Consider the following 21,873-nt stretch of genomic DNA (forward strand, 5'->3'; position numbering starts at 1 on the left):
CCTGACCTCAGGTGATCCACCCACCTCTGCCTCCCAAAGTGCAGGGATTACAGGCGTGAGCCACCGCGCGGGGCGAAAGTAGGTTTTCAATGAAAGACATTCCTGAGCGGCAATGGACTTGTTGGGCCGTAGCAGCCTGACCTCCCTGTTACCCCTACGCCTGTTCCAGCCACCAGCAAGTCCTCGGAGTGGCCCTGATTTTCCTTGAACCTGAGCAGCCCAGGGAAAAGACACAGGGATCGATTCCAATCTAGCAAGCAGATCCAGGCACCGGCCAGCCCTGCACAGATCAATGCATCCTGTTCCAGGCAGGAAGGGCGTGAGAGACCCAGGCAGGGGTCTTAAGCAGGGCTGGGTTCTCCTGGGAGAGGGATGGGGGATTGCGATAGAGAGAGACGGAGACAGGGAACTCTGGGGGAAGGGAAGCAAGGCTAGGGTACCCTGGGGGAGGGGCGTCGGGCTGAAGGTTCCCCGCAACCCAGGGATGGGGTTGGGGAAGCCAGAGACATAAGGGAGGGGCTCAGGGCTTCTCTTTTCTCCAAGGAACCTCAGTGTGCAAGGCTGACTAAATTTTTTGAGTCTGAGATTCAAGCTACAAGGAAGATGCCGAGAACTGGCGAAATCCAGAATCTGAATGAGGGGAAGGGCAGGGTGAGGAAGGCGGGTTCTGCCACCCTGGGCTCAGCCTGCCCAGCCTGGGAAACGTGGAAGGTGAAAGAGGCCTGAGGCTGGGGTGGCCGGGAAGTGGCGGGCGCCCCCCAGTGGCTGGCTGGGAGGACGGCACAGGTGCTTGGGAAGAGTGAGGTTGTCATTTGTTCGAACAATCCAAATTCCACGTTTATTTATGAGCCTCATTTATTTTTATCCTCCACCACATTCTTTATATGAGATCACTGTAACTCATTAGGAGAATTAAGATCCCAACATCTTAGTGACACCATGTCATAAGCCACCAAGGCGGTCCCCAACTGGCATCTTTACCCCAGATGTAACCCTCTACTCTGTCCTCTGGCCACCCCTGGGCGACATGCACATATGACGTCATCTGCAGAGGAGGAGAACAGGGAGAGGAGAGGAGAGGGAGGGAGAAGGAAGGAGAGAGGCAAAGGGACAAAGTAGAGGAAGAGCGAAGCCAGCCACCAGCTCAGGAAAGGGAGAAGAGGATTCTCTGGGGCCCCTGACATGAGTCCTCCCCAGGCCCAAGATCAAGATCTGGAAATCAGGTCCCTGTAACCCTCTCTGTGGAGATCAGGAGGCTGGACAAAACCCCTCCCTTGGGGACCTGAGAGGCTGTCACATGTGTGCCCCTGACCCACTGTCTGGGCAGGGGTAGGAGCTGGGGTATAGCCCTGGTGGGAAGGGAGGGCAGGAAGCGCTCAGGGTGAAGACACCAGCTCACAAGCCCACAGGACATGGGGCTACGCAGGGCAGCAGGAGAGAAGTGTGAAGACAGCTGGAAGGGTGGAGGACCTGCCTTAGGCCACACCCATGCACACACACAAACACATGAGGCAGCATGAGGCTCCCCCAGTCCCTCCTCTGCAGCCAATGCTACAGGAGCCCAAGTCACCCAGGAGGAGCCCCGAGGCACTGCCACCTTCGATTGTGCCTGACAACTCCATCCTGCTGGTGCCTGCTGCAGTCGGGAAGCACACTGTGTGCTTGGAGGTTTGAGGCCAGAGAACAAAGGTCAACCAGGACCAGATATGTCTCAAGCTTGACAGAGGCTCTGGGAACCCGGATCAGGGGAGGGGATCCTTTGCTTCCCCGGCTAGTGAAGGAATCGGCCTCCCCGTCCCTGGGTTTCCCTGGCTCTGCCTTCCTCATGTGCCCATACCCCTCAGCCTCTGCTGGCTGGCTGGCTGTGGGTCCTTGGAGCAGAAGCCCATCTGTGTCTGTTTTCTAAAACCATCTTTTCCGCCCCATACCACAGCAACCAAAGTCATTTTCCGGGCAATTGCCTTTCTGTAAACATTCCTGTGTAATATCCCCCCAAATTGCTAATACCCAGCGCCCTGTTGAGTCTCCCTGTCACTCCAACTACAGCCTGGGAGATGGGGGCGTGTGATGGGGGAAGGGCGATAGGGGGAAAGAGGCAGCTGGACTGAGGATTGGAGACAGGGGGCTCCTGCCTAGCTCCTGGCACGGGGGAGGCGGGGTGGCCAGAAACTCTGCACCTCCCCACAGTGATCTCCACTCCCTGCCAGCCCAGCACCACCCCCTGAATGTCAGGCTCCACTTCAGGAAGAGTCTGCCTGGACTAGGAGGGAAGACAAAGAGGAAGGGGGAAGGGAGCCCACTGGACAGAAGGCCTGAGACAGGGCCTGGGAGAAGGAGCTGACTTGAAGGCATGGAGGAGATGGCTAGAAAATAAAGACTCCTGGTGACTGGGGCAGGGCACTAGGGACATGGGGCAAGGCCAGGCAAGTTGTCTCCAAGGAACACCAGCTCCCCTCCCCACCAAGGGTGACAAGGAGGACAGAGAAGAGGGTCGAGGCCAGGGGGGATTGAGGCCATTCTCCCAGCGTGGGCCCTGCTCACTTCCTGGGCACTGTAGTGGACAGGGGCGGGGGAAGATGGACAAGGCAAGAGGTGTCAGGTGGTTCTTGGCAGGTGACACACCTGTTGCCCCCCCCCCCCCACCCCCCAGCCCTGATCTATAAAGCCACCATGGAGAAGGGTCTGGAGCAGGCTGATTTTTCTCACCATACAGCAAGGAAAACTGAGGCTCAGGGAGGTTGAGTGACCTAACCTGAGTCACCACATGGACTCCCTTCCCCAGGGGTGGGGGTAAGAAGGGGGACTAGGACTGTGGCCTATGACCCTGTGGTTCTTCCATCCCCCTGCCCGGGGAATCCCACCACCCGCTTCCCAAGCTCCACAGAAGCTGGGCATCCAGGTGGGATGGGGGATGATGGAGCCCTGGAGGACTTTGGGGACCTGAGAGGCTGTCACATGTGTGCCCCTGACCCACTGTCTGGGCAGGGGTAGGAGCTGGGGTATAGCCCTGGTGGGAAGGGAGGGCAGGAAGCGCTCAGGGTGAAGACACCAGCTCACAAGCCCACAGGACATGGGGCTACGAAGGGAGGCTGGGGAGGGTGTGGGGTATTGCCAGTCACAGCTTTGTGCAGGCAGAAAAACACAAACCAATTTGTGCAGATTTGAAACCTACTGAAGGTTACTTAGTTGGTAAATGAGTTGGAATCTAATGAAAGGACCTCTTCCAGGCTGGGGGAAGGCACTGACACCTGCCTAGGAAGAGCGGTGAGGCTGGGGGCCTGGGCCCTGGCTGCTACTGGTGGAGCTGCTGGGGCTTTCCATGGGAAGAGCAGATTTGAGGGGGTCAAGCTCCCTGTGGGTGGGCGCCCGGGGAGTGGGGGGGCATCAGATCCTTCCCCGGCCCAGCTCTTCCATCCCAGGCTGACGGCGTCCACTTGCACAGAACGGGGCACTCCCACAGCAGGACCCTCTCCTCCCTTAGACTGGGGCCTCCTGACGGCAGAGGAGCCATTCCACCCAGAAGGGCAGAATTGGGTGGGGTGAGGAGGCCCACCAACCACATCAGGAGTGGGGTGGGGTTCTGGGGACTCTCAAGGATCCCAGGCTTGGCCTCGGTGCCACCTCCACCAACTGCACTGGCTCTGCGTGACTGTGGAGTCCTTGCTTCCTTCTGCTTGTAGTTGTCCCTTCCCCAGGGCCCCAGGCCACACAGCACAGCAGCTCTCAGACCCTGGCAGTGAGGTGGGGCCTCCCCTCAGCTCTCATCTCTCAGGAAGCGGTGGCCCCCTCCTTACCCGTCACTGTGATGGGGAAACCACAGTGCTCTCTCTCCAGCCAGATGCCTTTCCCAGGCAGGAAACCAAGGCCCAGAGAATAAGCCTGACCCAATCTGTAGGAGCTGAAGGCAGAGCCCAAAGTGGAACCCAGGGGTCCTGGCCCTCAGGGACAAGGATTTTTCCATTCCACGATGCCACTTTCCAGAAAGCAGCTGCCTGGGGAGCCCCTCCCTAGGCCACGGTCCCCAGGAGGACAGACTAACAACCTCCTTAGGAAGGATCAGCAGCAAGACAGAAACACCGCAGCAGGCTGGCCGCCAGGGAGATAAGCTGGGGCCCACGGCCCAGTGATGCCCCCAGCCCAGGGGGATGCTCTCCACACAGAAATCAGGGTCCCCGCAGGGCATCCCAGCTGCACATTCAGACAGGACTCCCCGTCCTTGCAAAATGTGCAAGTCAGCCCCTTGCCCAGAATTCCAGAGATACAATCCCCCTTCTTCCCCCCGTCCCTCCTCTCTCACAGACAGCAGGCAAAGCTGTGACATTACCAAAAACCACTGCATCCACTGACTAGTTATGTGCCCTTGAGTAGGTCAGGGGACGCTCAGAGCCTCAGTCCTCTCATTTGCTTTTTTTTTTTTTTTTTTTTTTAAAAAAAAAAAAAAGAAGAAACAGCAGCAGAAGAAACAGAAGCTAATAACAGGCAACAGGCATGCAGACTGCAGACCCCGGGTGAGCGAAGTCAGTTCCTTCTGATCTACCCCGGAGCCCGATTTCCTTCCACCCACTGTCGCAGTTCTATCAGACCCAGGACTGTGGGGCTGTGATTTTTGACTTCTAATGAAAATCTGGCTAATTGGCTTCCCCGGGAAGGAAGGGGACAGAGATATGGAGGACAGCATGTCACCCCCAGTCTGAAGCTGGAGCTGGAAAGGCTGGGAACAGCCCTGGCATGTGCCCACGCGGCACTATGTTAACCAGCTAACTCCTGTGTGGCAACTCCGCTGCTCACGCTCCCAGGGAAGGTGTCCTGTCAGCTCCACATCTCCTTGGAGAAACAGCCAAGGGGAACACAGGCCAAGCGGGAGGGGAGGAGGGAACACTGGAGGGTGGAAAGGGAGGGGGGCCGGAGCCTGTCCTCAGCTCTGCCATCATTCTGAGGAGCCTGCCAGAGCACCTTCTCCCCAAGGGGCACTCCAGCCTGAGTGCTATGCCCCTCTGTGTGTGAAAGGGATCTTTCCCCCACCCTGCAGCTACCTCTGGCTGAAAGCATGCCCAGGGGGAAGCATCTTGTTTCCAGGGGAAGAGACTCCAATCTGTTGGAAATGAGTGGTAGAAGCCCCACCCACCACCCTGCCTCCCCATAGGGAAGCATTTTCAACACCAAGTACTCATCAACGGGCTCATCAGTATTGGGCAGGAGACTCAGCCTTGCCCAGATGTTCTTGATATACTTCTCAGAGACACCACCTTTCATGGGGAGAGGCTCTCCCCAGGAGACCTTGTCCCAGCCCCATGACCCTAGCACTCAGACAGCTCCCTCGGCCGCTAGAAACAGCAGGGTTCCTCCAGGTTCCCAGCACACCCTCAGTCAGACACATCGCCCAGGCACACACATCTGCTCACTCATGCTTCTATGTCAAACCTGTGCACCTCGCCTGGCTGGCCAGTACTTGCTCACTGACATGGGTCCAGCCACAGCCTACCTCACCTGCACCCTCCACCTGACCTCAGGTGATCCACCTGCCTCGGCCTCCCAAAGTGCTGGGCGTACAGGCGTGAGCCACTGCACCCAGCCATGATAACCACTCCTGAACACCCACACATATTCATGACACTCTACATGCAGGGGTCTACATACCTGGGCCCACCAGGGTGCCCCACTCTGCCACCTTAGATGCCACGTGGACAGGGTGCCATGCCAGTCCACGCAGCTCATGCAGGGCATCTGGGGCCCGCTAAAGTGCCAGGTAGATGCATCTCCAGCTTGGGGTGAAAGACAGCGGGGACTTGCCCATCCTGAGTCCCTCATGGAGGCGACATCTTCAGCTCCTTTTCCTCTTTGCTAGGTTCGGGGCTCCCTTGCTGAGGTGTTTACACAATGTCTTAAAATAGAGGAGTCAGCCCAGTAACCTCAAGGCCACCCCACTCTGACCAATGCGTAGCCAACAGGATGATGGTCATGAGTGAGACCCTCCTCTGGGAGCTGGGTGCCTCCAGCCCTCATCCCACCTCTATAGGTGCTCAACGCCTCCACCAGGGCGAGGGGGGCCGGAGGGCCTTTGCCCAGCTTCCAGCTCTGCTGATGGGGAAGGACAGAACTGCTGGGACCCAAGGCTTAGCTCTCACCTCATGGGTTAATTTATCTGCCACCCTGCAAGCTAGCTAATAACAAACAGCTGAATCTGCAGTCCATGATTCTCTCTCCCTAGGGACACCCCGTTAGTATCCCGAGAGACTCTGGAGGATGGGGCGAAGGTAGCCTGGTTCAGTTTGGAGAAGGTAGGAGACTTGGCAAGTCTCCTGCTTGGCCTCTGGATCCAGGCAGTCTTTGGAAGCCAGGGCCTGGTCAGATACCAGGGGCATCTTGTGGAAGTTCTCTTTGTTGTCTAACCTGAGCCCTCCCATCAGAGCAGCATCTGGGAAGGTGGAGCACAGGCTTCAAGGCAGGGGAAAAATAAACTGTCTCCCCTTCTGCGAAAGACGCAAAGACTCCCATCCTCCCTTCTCCAATCCACACATCCACCTTGAGTGACGAGGTTTAAACACAGCATCGCGCTTGCTGGAACCCCTGGGAAATATGGACCAGCCATGAAATGATAACCACTCTTTTTCTTGAGACAGTCCCGCTCTGTTGCCCAGGCTGGAGTGCAGTGGTGCAATCTCAGCTCACTGCAAACCCCTCCTCCCAGGTTCAAGCAATTCTCCTGCCTCAGCTTCCTGAGTCGCTGGGACTACAGGCCCGTGCAACCACACCCAGCTAATTTTTGTATTCTTAGAGACAAGGTTTCACTATGTTGACCAGGCTGGTCTCAAACTCCTGACCTCAGGTTATCTGCCCACCTTGGCCTCCCTAAGTGCTGGGATTACAGGCGTGAGCCACCGTGCCCAGCCATTATAACAACCCTTGAACACCCACACATATTCATGATGATCTGAAAGGGCTCGTGCAGCCATCATCCTCTTCATTCTCACAGTCACCTTGTGAGGTTGCAAACCGCTTATTTTACAGGTGAAGAAACTGAGGCTCAGGAAGGAGTGACTTGTCCAAGGTCAGAGTTAAGTGGAAGAGGCTGGTCTCAACTGCGGGAGTGCTTAGCCCAGGTCCTTCTTCTTTCCCCTACCCCCTGTTGCCCCTGAGGAAGATACTGATTCTGCCACCAGGTCATCTGTGAGAATTCATCTAAGTCATTCAGCCAGAGTCCCACAGGTCCCCTCTGTCCGTCCTACACCCTAAGACGAGAACACTGAAACAATCCTCCTTCCCAGCTAATCTTGGGCGCCATCTACCCAGTCCTTTTAGGGAGAGTCTATTCCCCGGGGCTGGAGGAGAGGGAGGAAGCAGAACCACCCCCAGATCACAGAAACCCAGGCTGGAAGTGGGGGTCCCACAGTCCTGAAAGACCTTCTGGGGGACCCACCTTTCCACAGACCTCCTCGCAGCCTTCTTGTACCTGCGCTGGATATGAAGCCCTCCCAGCCCCTACCACAGGCTGTGCAGAGACAGAACTGCAAATCAGGAGCTCCAGCCAGTCAGGTCTTGGATACTTCCAGGAATGGAGAACTCATTACATCCAAAGCACCAATCATCTTGTGGGGTTTCTCCTTCCTTAAAATGAGCCACAGTCTGTGCCCATGGCCCTCAGGGGAACCTGGGGGAAGGTCATGACCTCTCCCTTTGGAGCAGAGTGGAGGCTCCTGAACCAGAACCTTCTGTCATGAGCCCTCAGGTCTTTCCTGTGTGGCCCAGCCCCGCTGGCCATCTGTACTGCCCTTTGTTGGGTAAGCCCTGTGTCACCACCTCTCTAGGCTGGTGGCCTTCAGAACTGCTCTAATGGTCCAGATGAGGTCTGAGCAGCACAGGTGACTCCTGTCTGCTCCTGTTACTAAAGTGTCTTCGCAAGTGCCCCTCCTGCCCACACAGCACGTGTGCCAGGAAAAACAAATGCTCAGGGCCTAAGAGCCCTGTTCCAGGGCCAGAACATACCTTCCTCGCCCCCTGCTCCTAACTCTCAGGCCTCCCCCAGCCTTAGACTTCAGGGGCCAGCCTGACCCCTGCCTCCTGGGAGGGGTGAAGTTCCTGGCCCAGTCGGCTGAAACTGCTCCTTCCAGTCACTTCCATTCACCTTCTGGTGCCTGGCCTTGCTAATGTCACTCAAGGGGTCAGGTCTGAATCTCAGCATCTCCCAGCAACTATGTTCCTCAGAGCCCCAGCTCTAGACACCAAAGGGTGTGCCCGGGAGTCTGAGTGGGCAGCCTGCTCTGCCTGGAATTCTCGGGCTAGTGGCCTGAGGCCCAGGATGCCCCTGTCTGGCAGCCAGTCACTCTGAGAACTGGAAAACCACAAGCCCACATGATAATATCTGAGGCATATTAACCACACAGTGCTTCCTCCTTGCTAACCTACTTCCTCCTCCCTGCTCTGCTGCCAGAGGGCCCCAGGCTTGGAAGGAAAGGCTCCCTCACCCTCAGCTGCTTCCCTGCAAGTGCCCCATGTCTGCATCCCATGCTTGCACAGTGGCTAATTCTGGTGTCTCATCAGACAGTAATTATGGGGGAATCAGCAGTGCCGTCATCTCTGCAGCTCAGCACCTGTCACCACGCCACCATCCCCAGGCTGCTGGGATGGGACCGGAAGCTGAGGGAGGAGGGGTGTGCTGGGGTGAGGGGCATCTGCACCTTTCCTGCTTCTGCAGTCCTCACTTCCCCGCCCTGCCTCCCCAAGGTGAGCAGTGCACTTCAACCAGGTGGTCAACAGCCACACAAGTGCTCCCTGTTACCCGGGACAGGTACTGAAAGCAGGTGCCATGTGTCCCATGTATGCATCCCCATGACCAAACAGAACAGGCAGAAGGACACAGCAAGTCAAGGTTCAAATCTCACCTTGGGCACTTGCCATACGTGTGACCTTGAACAAATCATTTCAGTCCTCCAGGCCTCAGTTTCCCCAATGGCAAAATGGAGAAAACAGCGCCTCCCTTGTGAAGACAGGAAGAAATAAGGTGTGTAATAGCACAGTGCCTGGCACATGTGTGGTCATGTAGTCATTCAACAAGCAATTCATACACAGTTACTTTAATGTGTTAGGCAATATGGGGATGCCAAGATGAATGAGATGATTTAGCAAGGATCACACTGTGGCTACACTGAGGCACAGGCTTTTTTTTTTTGTCGGGAGGCAGGGATGGCTAATGGTATTTTGTTTTATTTCTTTGAATTTTAATACCTCTAAGGAGCACAGGAAGTGAGGTAAGGAAGGGCGGGCTGCAGAGGCAGGAAGGCACCCCTCTCCTCACCACAGTCCCCACCATTCCCTATCATCCTCATGCATCGCTTCCCTCATTTGCTGCCCCTGAAGGTACTGAGTTTGCTGCCCCCACAAGCAGAAGTAGGCTAATGGGCTTAGTTATGTCCAGAACTGGTGACTGTTCAAGAAAGGTTACATTAGGAGCCACCAGAGGTTTGACAGTGCTCCGGGAGATCGGAGGGGCGAGCCCAGAGGCGGTTGTGGGGAAGGGCATTTCAGGGAGGAGCAGGAATGGGAGGTGATGAAGAGGAGCCGAGCCGCGGAGGCAAAGGACCACAGGGGAAGAGGCCAGACCCAAGGGAGCTGCTGGGGCCCCCACCTGGCTGCAGCACGGACTCCTCAGGAGGAACAGGGTTGGGGAGGAAGGTGATGAATCTTAGCGTGAATCCTCCACGGCGTTGGGCCAGAGGAGCCCTGCTGCCGGAGTGCAGAGGGAGGCAAAGGTGCACCAGGGAATGGGGTGAGACCCACACAAAGCTTCAGGTGAGGTGCGGGGGGTGGAAGGGAGGGTGTAGGGCTGAGGCTACCCTGCTAGAGACTGGGACTCTCTCTCTGACCTCAGGCATGCTACTTAACCCCTCAGGTCTGTCTGTCTCTTCTCCCACAAAACAGTCAGCAGCAGTGAGCTCACAGGACAGTTGTGAGGATGAAATGAACTAACGCGTGTACAGTGCACAACCCAGCATCTGGCTCCGAGGAAGCACCCGATAAATACTGGCCATCAGTATTTTCATTATTACCAGTGATGATTTTTCTTCTCAAAACTCAGCAATGACTAAATGAGCCCCATCCCCTGAAAGCCCACAGAGGGAGCACAGGTCTCTTCTAACCAAAACCAGAGTCAACAGTGAGGGACTGACCCCGGTGTCCACTACCATGGTGGCCTCCTCCCGACTCCCACCCCCTACACCCTCAACAGGCATTTCAATAATCCTTCACAGCACTCTTTCAAAACCCATCCACGTCTTATTCCACTCTGGCTGATAAAGCCAGGACAGGGGTTGCTTCACCTTTTTGCAGAGGTAGAAAGTAAGTCTTGTAAGGTACTGAGCTCCCCATCACTGGGGGTATTCCAGAAAAGGGTGGGTGAAAGAGACGAACATTCGGATCTCAGAGGCCCTTGCGCCGGCCCCCTCTGCCTGGTTCACTGCCCGAGCCCACCCTGCAGGCTGAGCCTTGGCCCCTCTGCTGTTTGTGTGGAGAAGCGGGGTAACTCACGCGAGCAAGGAGGGAAGAAAGGGCTCCAATTTCAAGTCTCTCCTCGTTCTCCTGGCTTCTCCCGGCAGCAGCCGAGGATGGGGGAGGGAGGGGAGCAGTGTCGTTGCTCTTTTAGGAAAACGGTAATTTTAATTAAGAGGCAGACAAATGAGCGCTCTGCAGATTGTCTCAGAGCAAAGTTATTAAAAAGCCATCAAGGCGGCGGCAGCCACAGTGGCAAGGAGAGCTGCCTCCCCCAGCTGCCCACCTAGATTGTGGCTGAATAGCAGTTCAGAGAACTGGAGAAGGGCTGGAGGACATGGGACCTGAAAATAGCCCCTCTCCTAAGAAGGTAGGGCAGCACCCAGATACGACCCAGGTGCAGCCTGCCCAACCCTGGGCAGTAGGTGGGGATGCAAAGGGTACCTGCAATTAGGCAGCCCCTGCTGTGGGCCAAGTCTGGGCCCATCACTTCTTTTTCTTTACTCTTCTCAACAATGCTGCCTGGGAGGTGTTCTTGTACCACTTTATAGGCACAAACACTGAGGCTCAGAGAGGGAAAGTGGCTCGTCCAGGTTCACACACCTAGGAAATGGCTGAAGTGGGGGTTTGAACCCAGGGCAGGCTGACTCTCAAGTCCTTTGCTCCAGGCTGCTGGTCCTGGGCCCAGATTTGGGGGCAGGGATGGCTTCCCCCGCCTATACACCCTCCTCCAGCTGGGCTCTTTGATGTCCTCTGAAGCAGCCTCAGGAGCAGCCTAATAATGTTACCCTTAGTCATCAAGGTCACCAGGGACTTGGAGGCCAAGTAACTGCTTGCTTGGCAGGGTCACATTATGAGGGGACATTCCACAGGGACATAAAGTTACAAAAGAGCTGCCAGCAGGGGGAGCAGGGGCAGATAGACAGAGGACAGGCCCCCACAGCCAAGAAATCTTCCAACTCTTCAACCTCTACTTGCTCAACACTTAAGCAAAGCATCCAGGAACCTACCTGCCTTGGTTGCTGTTAGACTCTGAGCCTAGTCCAGTGCCTGGCACAGGGAAAGTGTCCAATAAGTCTTCTCCCCCTCCACCCCCAAGACAGAGTCTTGCTCTGTTACCTAGGCTGGAGTGCAGTGGCACAATCTCAGCTCACAGCAACCTCTGCTTCCTGGATTCAAGCAATTCTCCTGCCTCAGCTTCCTGAGTAGCTGGGATTACAGGTGCCCGCCACCACACCAGGCTAATTTTTGTATTTTTAGTAGAGACAGGGTTTCACCATGTTGGCCAGGCCGGTCTCGAACTCCTGACCTCGTGATCCGCCCGCCTCGGCCTCCCAAAGCGCTGGGATTACAGGCATGAGCCACCACGCCTGGCCTTCAGTAAGTCTTTATTGAATAAATGGATGAATGGATGAACAAGCAAACAATTGAATAAATGAAATGAGATCACAAGTTTGCATGTGACCGTAAGCTAAACAAAACGGTCCCATCTTCTCCCATCCCCCACCCTCTGGGCATCGCTGGAACATGGACATCCTCCCATAAGAGGTGCCCCTTGCTCCTGATCCCTCTCCGCAGACCACAAGCCCCCTCGGCAGAGGATTCCCGCCTCTTCTTTTCACCCCAGCCCCAGCTTACATGGTGGCTTTGCAGCCTGCACACACATGTACATGCACGCGTGCTTGTACACGCACACTCACTGACATGCACACACGTGCACATACAGACATGTTCTCTACCAGCCAAAGTGCCCTCCCCAGAGTCAGGTATCTGCTGCCCCCTCCCCTGGCAAAGGCTGGGCCCACCAGGGATAGCCCCCTCCCCATTTCTGGCCCTCCAGGCTGGGGAGGAGCATCTGACTACAGAGAGCTGGCGGGAGGGGGAATCATGGGGGGCCTCCCTCCTCCTGGCTTACTAACCTGGAGACTTTAAACAGAGGGAACAGAGTCCTGGAGGCTTCCCTCCCGCCGCACGCTGGAGCCCTGGGTGAGGGACAGGAAAGGAGGAAAGTCGTGAATGAATGCCCAGAAAGGCCCGGCTGCAGCAGAGGAGCTGGAGAGAGGAGGGGTCGGGGCAGGGGCTCCCAAAGTGGGCCGGGGCAGGGGCAGGGCCATGGGCCATGGGCCATGAGGTTGGGGGAGGTGAAGCAGGTACAGAGCAAGGCAGAGCCTTAGGAGCTCTCCCTTTGGGGCCCCCCAGGGCAGACAGGATAGAGATTGGGTGTCATAGGAAGAGCAGGGACTGAGGGGGTAGAGACACTGGTGCGAGACAGACAGGGGGACGAACAGCAGGACAACACAGAAAACATGGGGTCCCCAGAACTGGGTTCCCAGGACAGACAGCCAACAAGCCACGCCTGGTTCTCCTCCCAGAAACAGGGGGAGATGCTTTACTGGGGTGCTCAACCTAGACCCCAAATGATAGCCCGCCTGCCTCCCTCATGCAAGGTTATGCCATTCTGGAAGGTTGATGGCTTCAGGGTCAGAGAGGCTTGCCATAATTGTCCCGGTGACAACCCTCTCCCCAGCCTAAGAGACCCCCATCTGCTCCACTCCCCACTAACCCTGAGATAGCCCCGCTTCCCCTGCCTGCGTTAGAGACAGGCATTTCCCACCCAAAAGGCACTCATAGGTTCACACTGTGCCAGGAGCACAGACCTGCCTGAAGTCCTTCACTTAGCTACTGCCTCCACGCCCCCAACCCTCAACCTGCCACGGCAGGTCCCCTGCAGCTGTCCACCATGCCCCACCCTGCAGGGAAGTTCTTTCTAAACCTACTCCACCTCCCTCATGCTGCAATACTGATTAGCCTTTTACCCTGGGGCATGCAGCAGTAAGACCTTTCTTGCCTGGAGACACTGTGGCCCATACCCACTCAGGCACAGCCCTCCCTTGGCTGGCTCAGACCCATCCATACCCACAACACGTCTGGCTACAAGTATTCTCAGAGCCCCCTGCCAATCTCATGGTTCCAATTTTCCCACCGATTACCTAAAACGTCGACATCCCAGGGAGAAACAGCTGTTGGGACACGGACTGGGAGAAAATATTAAGAATGCTCACTAATGTGTCTAGTCTCAGAGGGCTTCCTGGATGAGGCAGTGGGAGGCACAGAAGTGAAGGCTCAGGAGCTCCAGCTTCCTTCTTACCACCAGCCCTTAGTGGCAGCTCCAGGGGCCCAGCCCCAGACAGGCTGAGTTGAGGATCTGGGTCTTAGAAAAATCTAAAGAGGTTTCTTATGTATGCCCTTTCCTCAGTGGAGGGTGGACCCTATTCAATCATTCAGTCAGACACAGGAAGAGGAGGAAGATAAAGATGTGACTATTTATTGAATGTCTACTATGTGCCAGGAACTCTGCCTAAATTACCTCATATAATCCTACTACCCACTCTGTGAGGAAGCCACTGTTATGCCCTCGATCTACAGAGACGGAAACTGAGCTTCAGAGAGTGAAGCAACTTGCCCCAAACCACACAGCGAATGACTGTCAGGGCTGCAATTGCAGCCCAGAGCTGTCTGACTGCAGACCCTGAGCTCTTGACCCAGGAGCTAAACTGTCTCCTATCCACCCTCCCCAGTCGTTGGCTGTCTTCCTTTTGGTGGCCTCTGGGAAGTTCTGCCTAAAGTCTAACCTCTTTCTATTGCATGCTCCAGCAGAAATTATCTCCTATGGGCAGCAAGGTAGAAGAGAAGATTTCTCTTCTGTCTCTCCCATCCTAAGAGTGGGAGGCAGACTGTTCTAACCCAAGGCTGCCAGTGGACCAGGATTGGGGTGAGCCATCAGGTTGAGGAGACAGGCGGGTCCGGGATTTCCTGAGCTTCATCTTTAGGTGACATCTGCCTCTCTAAGAGCCCCTTCCTGCCCCTCCCACTTTCAGGAGAGAAGAAGCTCCAGGAAGCCCCGCACAAGCCCCTTCTCGTTTTACCAACCAGAAGTTCTCATAGTGCCCAGGTAGAAGAGAGCCCAGAAGTTCTGGGGTGGACAAAGTGAGAGTCTGCGGCAGTCCCCACAGCCCTCGCCTTTCCACAGAGCCCTAACTTTCCATGGATAAGGGGGCTGGGGACAAGAATGGGGAACTCATCAGGCCAGCCTGGTCACTGGGTGGGGTGGAATAGGCAGGGGACAGCCCAAGAGAGAAGACAGCAAGGCCCATCCCAAGGGCTTCAAGGAGCCATGGAAGGCCTTCCCAACAAGCTGGAGTCGTTCATTCTTCCCATAAGAAGCAGAGGCTGGTGCCTGGAGTGATGTCTGCTCCGTATGCAATTATCATGCATCCTAGGGGTGAGGGGAGACTGCAGAACACGTGCCCTGGCGATCTCCCCAGCTCTGCACAAACAGAAACAGCCAGGCTCTTTCTGCGGGGTCTCTGGGTCTGGGGTCTCTCTATAAGCTGAGTCTGGGGGCCCCTCTGTAGGTCCCTGGGTCTAGGGTCTCCAGCATGCTCTGCCAGCTGGAATGGAAAAGAAGCCAGTGCCCTGGAATGCGTGTATTTGCAGAGGTGAGAAAACCCAGCTCCCTTCCAGTCTTGGTTTACTCCATACCAGGACATGCAGGCAACCGAGGCAGGTGGCCGAGGCTACCGGGAGCCAGGATAAGGCTGTGGGGGAGCTGAGCCATCAGCTTGAAGTGCCTTGTGGAAGAAAACCCGAACTGGATTATTGTCCCCGAATGGAATGGAGTGTGGCACAGCCAGTTCTGCTGGGGTGGGAGGAAAACAGTGAGTTTAGAATTCAGAGGGCAGCTGAATCCTCTAGCCACTCCCTTCTCCATCCCCTGGGCTGGGAGGGCAGATGTAGGCAAGGTGTGCCTTCGGAACAGGAGGGGGGCTGTCTGTAAGGCATGAGAGTGTGTGTGTGTGTGTGTGTGTGTGTGTGTGTGTACGTGTGTACATGTGTATGTATTCCAATATTCTCTTGGGCCAAATCTCCATTTTTTTTTTCTTAGCTGAAGCTGGGAAACAGTCTTCCCACCCTCCATGTGGCAAAGCAATATTATCCAAGGGAGAGGAGGTAGAGAGAGCCTGGGAGCACTGGAAGGGAGCTTGAAGGTCCTCTAGTCCCACCCTCTTTTCTTATACCAAGGACACTGAAGACCAGAGAGGGCAACTAAATTGCCAAGGTCACACAGCAGTAGGGGAGACAGGCAAGTTGACTCCAGCCCAACGCTTGTTCTTTACAACTTACCTCTTTGCCCTAAGGAACAGAGGAGCAGCTTCTCTCTGTCTCCTCCTCTTCTCCCTCTCCCGCAGCACTGGATCCCTCTCCAGCAGGGCCCCCTGCACTCTGGCAACCACACCAGCCACACTCCTCAGGATGCCCAAAGGTCATGTGAAAGGTCATGCTGAGCAGTCCCCTGCCCCTAGGTCCAACACTAGTCTACGGGTGCTCACAGACCACTGTCATTGAGGTGAAAGATGCAAAAATACCACCAGAGGCTCCCATCCTGGAGTGGCCACATGCTGGGAGGTTTATCTTCCTATCTAACCTTGATTCCTCCTACTACAGCGTGGGCCTGCTTCCTCTCAAGCTGTCCTATGCAGAGATGGAGGCAGGGGGAGAAAAGCAGGTTTCCAGCCTCCACACCCTTCTGTTTGCCCACCCCCAGCAGACAGGATGAGGGCAGGGTGTCCCTGGGTGGCTGGGCCCCAAGCCCAGTGCATGCGTGGGGCCCGAAGGGTGGGATGAGGGAGCAGCAGCCTGGGTATGGGGGAAACAGCTTTTCTAGGAATTGCCCCTCCAAGTCCTCATCCTCTGCAAAATCCTAACTAAGTCTCAGGCTTAGACTTCTCTAAGGATTATTATCTTCTCTGGGTTCAGAGATGTCTGTCACCTATCCCATCATAATTGATTGTTTATTATCCCAACAATAAATTGATTGTTTATTATATGTCCAGCACTGTGCGGGATGTTTTCATCTGTTGTTTCATTTAATCTTCACAAAAATTCCAGGATCAGAAACGAATCTGTCCCCTGGGATGGTCCTTCCTTAAGACTAAGTCTAACCTTGATCTCTCCTGCTGCATTTCCCCTGGCCCGGTCCTCCTTGGTGGCATTTGTGTTCCTGTCTTCAGAGACTCTTCTCATGACTCAGTGACCTACATGATCTTCTCCAGGCTATCAACCTTTACCCAGCCCTGCCCCAGGAGTGGGGAGATATGTAAGTAAAAGGAACCAAGGCATGCAAGGAGGCTCTGGGGGAGGTCCCCAAGAGGTCAGGTGGGGCTGCTGGAGGTAGGGGCAGGACTGGGGTGGCAGGTTCTCCTCCCTCATAATGTCCATGACGCCTGCAGGGGGTCTGGGCCCCACCTTCTGTGTGGTAGCTAAGAGGGCCCAGAGAGGCAATGAATGACCTAGTCCTTCTCAGTAACCATCTCTGAGGCTCAGGTTTCAGCACACACATCCCTAGAGCCCAGGCGAATGGGCAAAAGTAGGCAGGGGCACAAGGGCAGGACTTGCCATGGGTTGAGCCTGGGAGGTGAAGCCAGAGGAGGAGCTCTGACACCTGGCTAAGCTCCCGGCAGAGGGCTAGCAGGCCCTGGGAGGGTGCACAGCCTCAAGCCCCTCTGCCTGCTGCAGGGTCAGGCCTCTGTGGGGTTTTGCACCCCCTATTCTAGCCACAGGCAACTTTGGTGAATTCATCCACCACATGGCTTCTCTGTTTTGACCTTTTGCAGCAGGAGTGCTGAGGGCAGGGGTCTCCTCCACTACAGTCATCCCCCCACCCTGCCCCCAGCATGGCTGGAACATAGGGGCCAGACTCACCTCCCCAGGGAATGTTCAGGCCCAGCTTTCACCCCTCTGGGAAATCGGAGCAGCAAAAGCATGGGCCAATGGGCAAGGGGAGTTGGAATGGTGGGTGGGACTCTGGGCCGGGTGTGGGCGGCACCCTCCCCCTTCAAGCAGGCACCATTAATATATGCAAAGCATATGCAAATCACCCAGAAGAGAGACACAACACCGCTGGAATGTCACAAGAGACCTTGGAGATCAGCCAGCCCACGCCCCCTCATTTCACAGGTGAGGAAAGAGGCCCGCGCTGGGAAGGGACTTGCTCAAGGTCACGCAGACATCTGGGCACTGAGGAAGGATAAGAATGAGCTCTCTCGACTTAGTGCAGTGCTTTTTCCACCAGGGTCTTGTCTTTCTGCTGGGGGGTTTACAACATGGCAAAGGGGCCCCAGGGAGTGGATGGGGCTCCAGGCAGGCCCATCAGAGACATGGGTGGGAGATGGAGCCGAGAGGCTTCCTGGATGCCTCCCTTACCGCCTCTGCACCTGGAGACGGTCTGGTGGGTGTGAGGGGCAGTGCAAGGGCAGCATAGTACCTGGGGGGCCAATGGGTGGAGGGGCGGGAGGCCGGAGGTAGGCAAGGAGAAATCCGAGGGGCAGGGGAGAAGAGCAGGGAACCTGGGGTGTTTGAGGCAGCGGAGGAAGAGCCCAATGTCAGGGCAAGGTGCCCGCTGTGGTGTGGGGAGGGGGATGGCGCCCTCAACACACACACACACACACACACACACACACACACACACACGCCCCCCTAAGTGCTCAGCAGCCCTTCCTGGACTCTGACAATTATGGCACCTGACAGACCATAATAGTTAACCCAGGCCCATCCCTTCTGAGGCCACTTCCCCGCCCCCAACTTGGCTTCTCAACCTTCCAGACAGTCCTCGAAAGCAGGGCCAGAGCTGAGGAAAGGAAGGGGCGGCAGACAATGGGAGGGGCGGTCAGAGGGAGGAAGGGGGAGGCAGAAGAAGAGACAGGGAGAAAGGGTTAGAGAGAGAGACAGCAGGAAGGGCAGCACAGGAGAAACTGAGGGGCAGGGAGCGGCAGGGGAGGAATGGGGAGATGGAATGGCACAGAGGAGAGATGGGGGAGGGGTGAAGACTGAGGGCATCCAGGGGAGCACTCTGGAGCCCAGGTATCGGGTAGAGGAACCCTGACCCCGAGGTTCTAGGCTGCTTGGCAGGAGTTAGGGACCATGCCCCTGCCCCTCTGCCCACCTCCCCAGAAACTCCCCTGGTTGCCAGGAACTCAGTCCTCCCTCCTTCACTGCCTCCCTCCCTTCCTCCCTCGGGGCAGGCACTGCTTCCCAGCCAAATCCGAAGCCTTCATCTCCGCTTCTCAGAGCTTGGAATGAAAGAAGGGGAAGCGAGTACAGCCCTCAAACCCGCTGACGGCCAGATTTTTATTATCTTTGCTCGAATGGGCCCTAGGAAGCCAATGAGGTATTCTTCAAAGAGCATCTGAGTGCCTCATTGAAGCCTGCACCTGCACCTGCACCAGCCCACCCACAGCAGGCAGCCAGGACTTGGGGGGCACAACCTGTCCCCCAACCCCCCACAAGTCCTAGAGTCCAGAGCCTCGGCTACCAGGAGCCTTACCCTCAACAGCTTGTATCCAAGCAGGGGTCCCTAGGTCAGGAAACCAGGCTTAAAGCTAGACTTAAGTCTGCTGGACCTCTGAGGCAGTCTCTGTCCCTCTCTGGGCCTTAAGGACATAAATGAAGGAAGAAAACAGATCTCCTTGCCAGGGCTTGGAGGAGATAAATGCTTGGGATTCCTCGAAAGAGCAGCTTTTATGGCACACCCTGGATCCTTCCCCTGAACTCCCTGCCTGCCCAACACCCACAGGCCCCTTTGCAGGAGCGCCCCGCACCACATCTGCCTCTTCATGTGCCCGGGCTGCTACCCAGTGTGACAGACGCCATGAACTGTTCTTCCTTGAGCCCCAAACTCAGCTCCCTCCGTTCCAATCCTCAACACTGTCTCCCTTCTTTCCCCAAAACCTAACCTGGGGTGGGGGTGGGGGCTCAACAAACTGGGTACTTCAAAGAGCCCAGCCCCCTCCCTCCCAAGCACTTCCAGGGCTGGGGTTTTGGCAGAGAATGCCAAGGTTGGCATGGGCAGACGGCAGCCATGCCACCCCCACCCTCTAACTCTGACCACACTGTCGATGCCCACAGCCAAAGAAGGAATCAATGGTTCTAATTAAACCCTTTTTCCAGGGTGGGTCCCTGGCGAGAGAGGGAAGAGGGAGAGAGACAGGGAAGAGGGAGAGAGAGAGAAAGAGAGAGACACAGAGAGAGCGAGAGCGCATCAGAGAGGCCCTGCATCCCAGCGCCCAACCCAGTACTCTGCACATCTTTAAGATGCCAGGAACCCAGCAGGGATCAGGCCACGAAGACCCCAGACCCTCTGCATTAGGCAAGGAGGCAAGTAGAGGGGCAGGGGAAAGCCTAAGGTAGGGGTAGCTCTTTGAGAGGCTCATTCTAGCGACCCTTCCCCTAGTGGAGTATCCCCCTCCACTCAGCACTCCCCAAGGACCACAGTTGCCTTTTGCAGATAGAGCTCCAGGGCACAGAGAATGGGAGCCAGAAGGGGGATTTGTGCCTCCATCCCAGCCCTGAGGGTCATCACAGAGAACCAGCCATCGTGGAAAGGGCGGAAGGAGCAAGAATTGTTGTGGGGGGGACTGGACAAAGACCCTCTTGTCCCCAAGGCAGGGTGGCAGGAAGCCAGGGCAAAGCCTTTGCACTTGCTGCCAATGGTGCCTGGGTGCCAGGCAGTCTGGGTGGGGATGGCAGGGTGGGGGGTAGTGGTGGTGGATCTTATTATTGGAATCCCTCCCCTTATGCCCAGAGCCCTCACCCCATCCCTTGCTTCTACCCCAGACTACTAGCTAAGTCTCTGTCCCCAGCAACTCTCAGCTTGCCTGGAGAACTCCTTCCTGTGTGAATGTTCCTTTCCGTGTCCCTGACACCTGTACGGAGTGGCCCATCACCAACCAGAACCAGCAAAACCCCTCAAATGCACCATAGCTGCTCCCCACATACAACCACACCAGAAACCACCACCATCATAGCTGCCACCAGTGGTGACAGCCTCACAATCTCCATCAAATGCATCATCAATTTTTTAAAGACCAACAAGAGGGAAAGGGACGGGAATAAGATAAACTGAGGCACGGAATTAGACAGCAAAGCAGTTGGCTCAAGGTCACGCAGACCAAGATACCAAGAGTCGGGAAGAAGGTATCCTGACGACCCCCAAAAAGTGCTCAAACCCCACCCAAAGGAACATTCAGGCCCACAAACCTGGAAGTCTGATCAGCTTCCCTCACTCCCAAGCCTCACCTGTTTCTCCCTTCCCCAAAACAGACAGCAGATCCTCCATCTCCTTTTGAAAGGCTGCTGCCAGAAACCCCCAACCCCAGCTCGGGGAGCCCACTTTCCTTAAAGTTGGGGTGCTGCAGGACCTCCTTGTCCCACAACATTTGAGGAGAGGGGCTGGGAAGATTCCCCTCCTTGCACACTTCCCCGCGCCTGCTCACCTGGCTCCCCTCGGCCCCCAGGGTCCCTCGGTCCAGCCTCCTCCCTGGGAGAGCGGGCTCTGCCCTCCGCCGTCCTCTCCCACCAGGCCAGGGCAAAGCGCCGGAGGCACTGCCAGGGCTGCATGGGGAGGCGTGGGGCTGGGGGGCGCGCACCAGCAGCCTCACACGCCCCGCCGGGCCCTGACAGCCGAGCTGCGGAGGCACCCGGCCTGTCCCCTCTGCTTCCACCAGCATCCTGCTGCCCCCACCGACAGGACTCGGAGCTGGCCCGGGAGCTTCTGACGTAGCAGGGGGGTGCGTGGGAGGGGAGGGTGGGCCACGGTGGTGCGTCCCCTTCCCAGCCCCACCCTCCACCCCTCAGCTGCCTGCAGTCCCTATCTTCTCACTCACCCTAGATGCCCTCCCCAGCTGGGGGCGCCCTCCCCTGCCCTCTGGCCTCTGCGGGGGGAGGGGTTAAGATTAAATAGCCCCTCCCTAAACCCCTCCCTCTCGTGGCCCTCCCTACTCGCTGGTAGAGCGGGGAGCTGGTCCCCAGTTTCTGCAACTGCTGCTGAGGCTCAGAGGTCTCCAGGGCTAGGGCCTCGAGGTGCGGGGAGCTGGGGTGTGTGGAATACTGGCTTGTATCCTGGCAACGCGGCCAACCCCAGAACTCACTCATCCCCTTCCGTCCCTGGGGGCTGGCGCAAAGGGCCCACCACTACCATCCTAGCCCGTGCACCCCATTCTGGGAGCTGAGGGAGGCCTTTGATGCACCCCTCACTTCCCCATTCCCTTCCCCTCCCCCTGCATCCTCTTCTTCCCTCACCTCGGATGGACGCTCCCTTCCCCCTACCCTGCTCAACATCCATCCCCCTTCTTCTTCTCCCCCCTCCCCCCTCCATACAAGCCCCTTTACAGTTGAACCCCTCTGGCCCCCACCCCGGGGCGTCGTGAGGCCCTCCCCACCCTGCCCCCTTCTCCGGTCCCAGCACTCCTCTCGCCTGGGTCCTTCTCCCAAGCCCAGCGCACAGCGGTCCCCTGCCCCCCACACACCTGCACCCCAGCATCCCTCGCCCCGCCG

General features: G+C 56.7%; 1 protein-coding gene across 1 annotated transcript in view; it reads right to left on the bottom strand.

The window, feature by feature from the left end:
* SRCIN1 (SRC kinase signaling inhibitor 1) overlaps positions 1-21,044 on the bottom strand; it is a 79,200-nt gene extending 58,156 nt beyond the window's left edge. The window contains exon 1 of the mRNA XM_011984703.1: positions 20,814-21,044. Coding sequence (XP_011840093.1) covers positions 20,814-20,937 — 124 coding nt within the window. The 5' untranslated portion in view covers positions 20,938-21,044. The remainder of the gene's footprint in view (positions 1-20,813) is intronic.
* Positions 21,045-21,873: the final 829 nt, after the last annotated feature.

The sequence above is a fragment of the Mandrillus leucophaeus genome, unplaced genomic scaffold (assembly GCF_000951045.1).
Source record: "Mandrillus leucophaeus isolate KB7577 unplaced genomic scaffold, Mleu.le_1.0 Scaffold272, whole genome shotgun sequence".
In the NCBI taxonomy this organism is placed as follows: Eukaryota; Metazoa; Chordata; class Mammalia; order Primates; family Cercopithecidae; genus Mandrillus; species Mandrillus leucophaeus.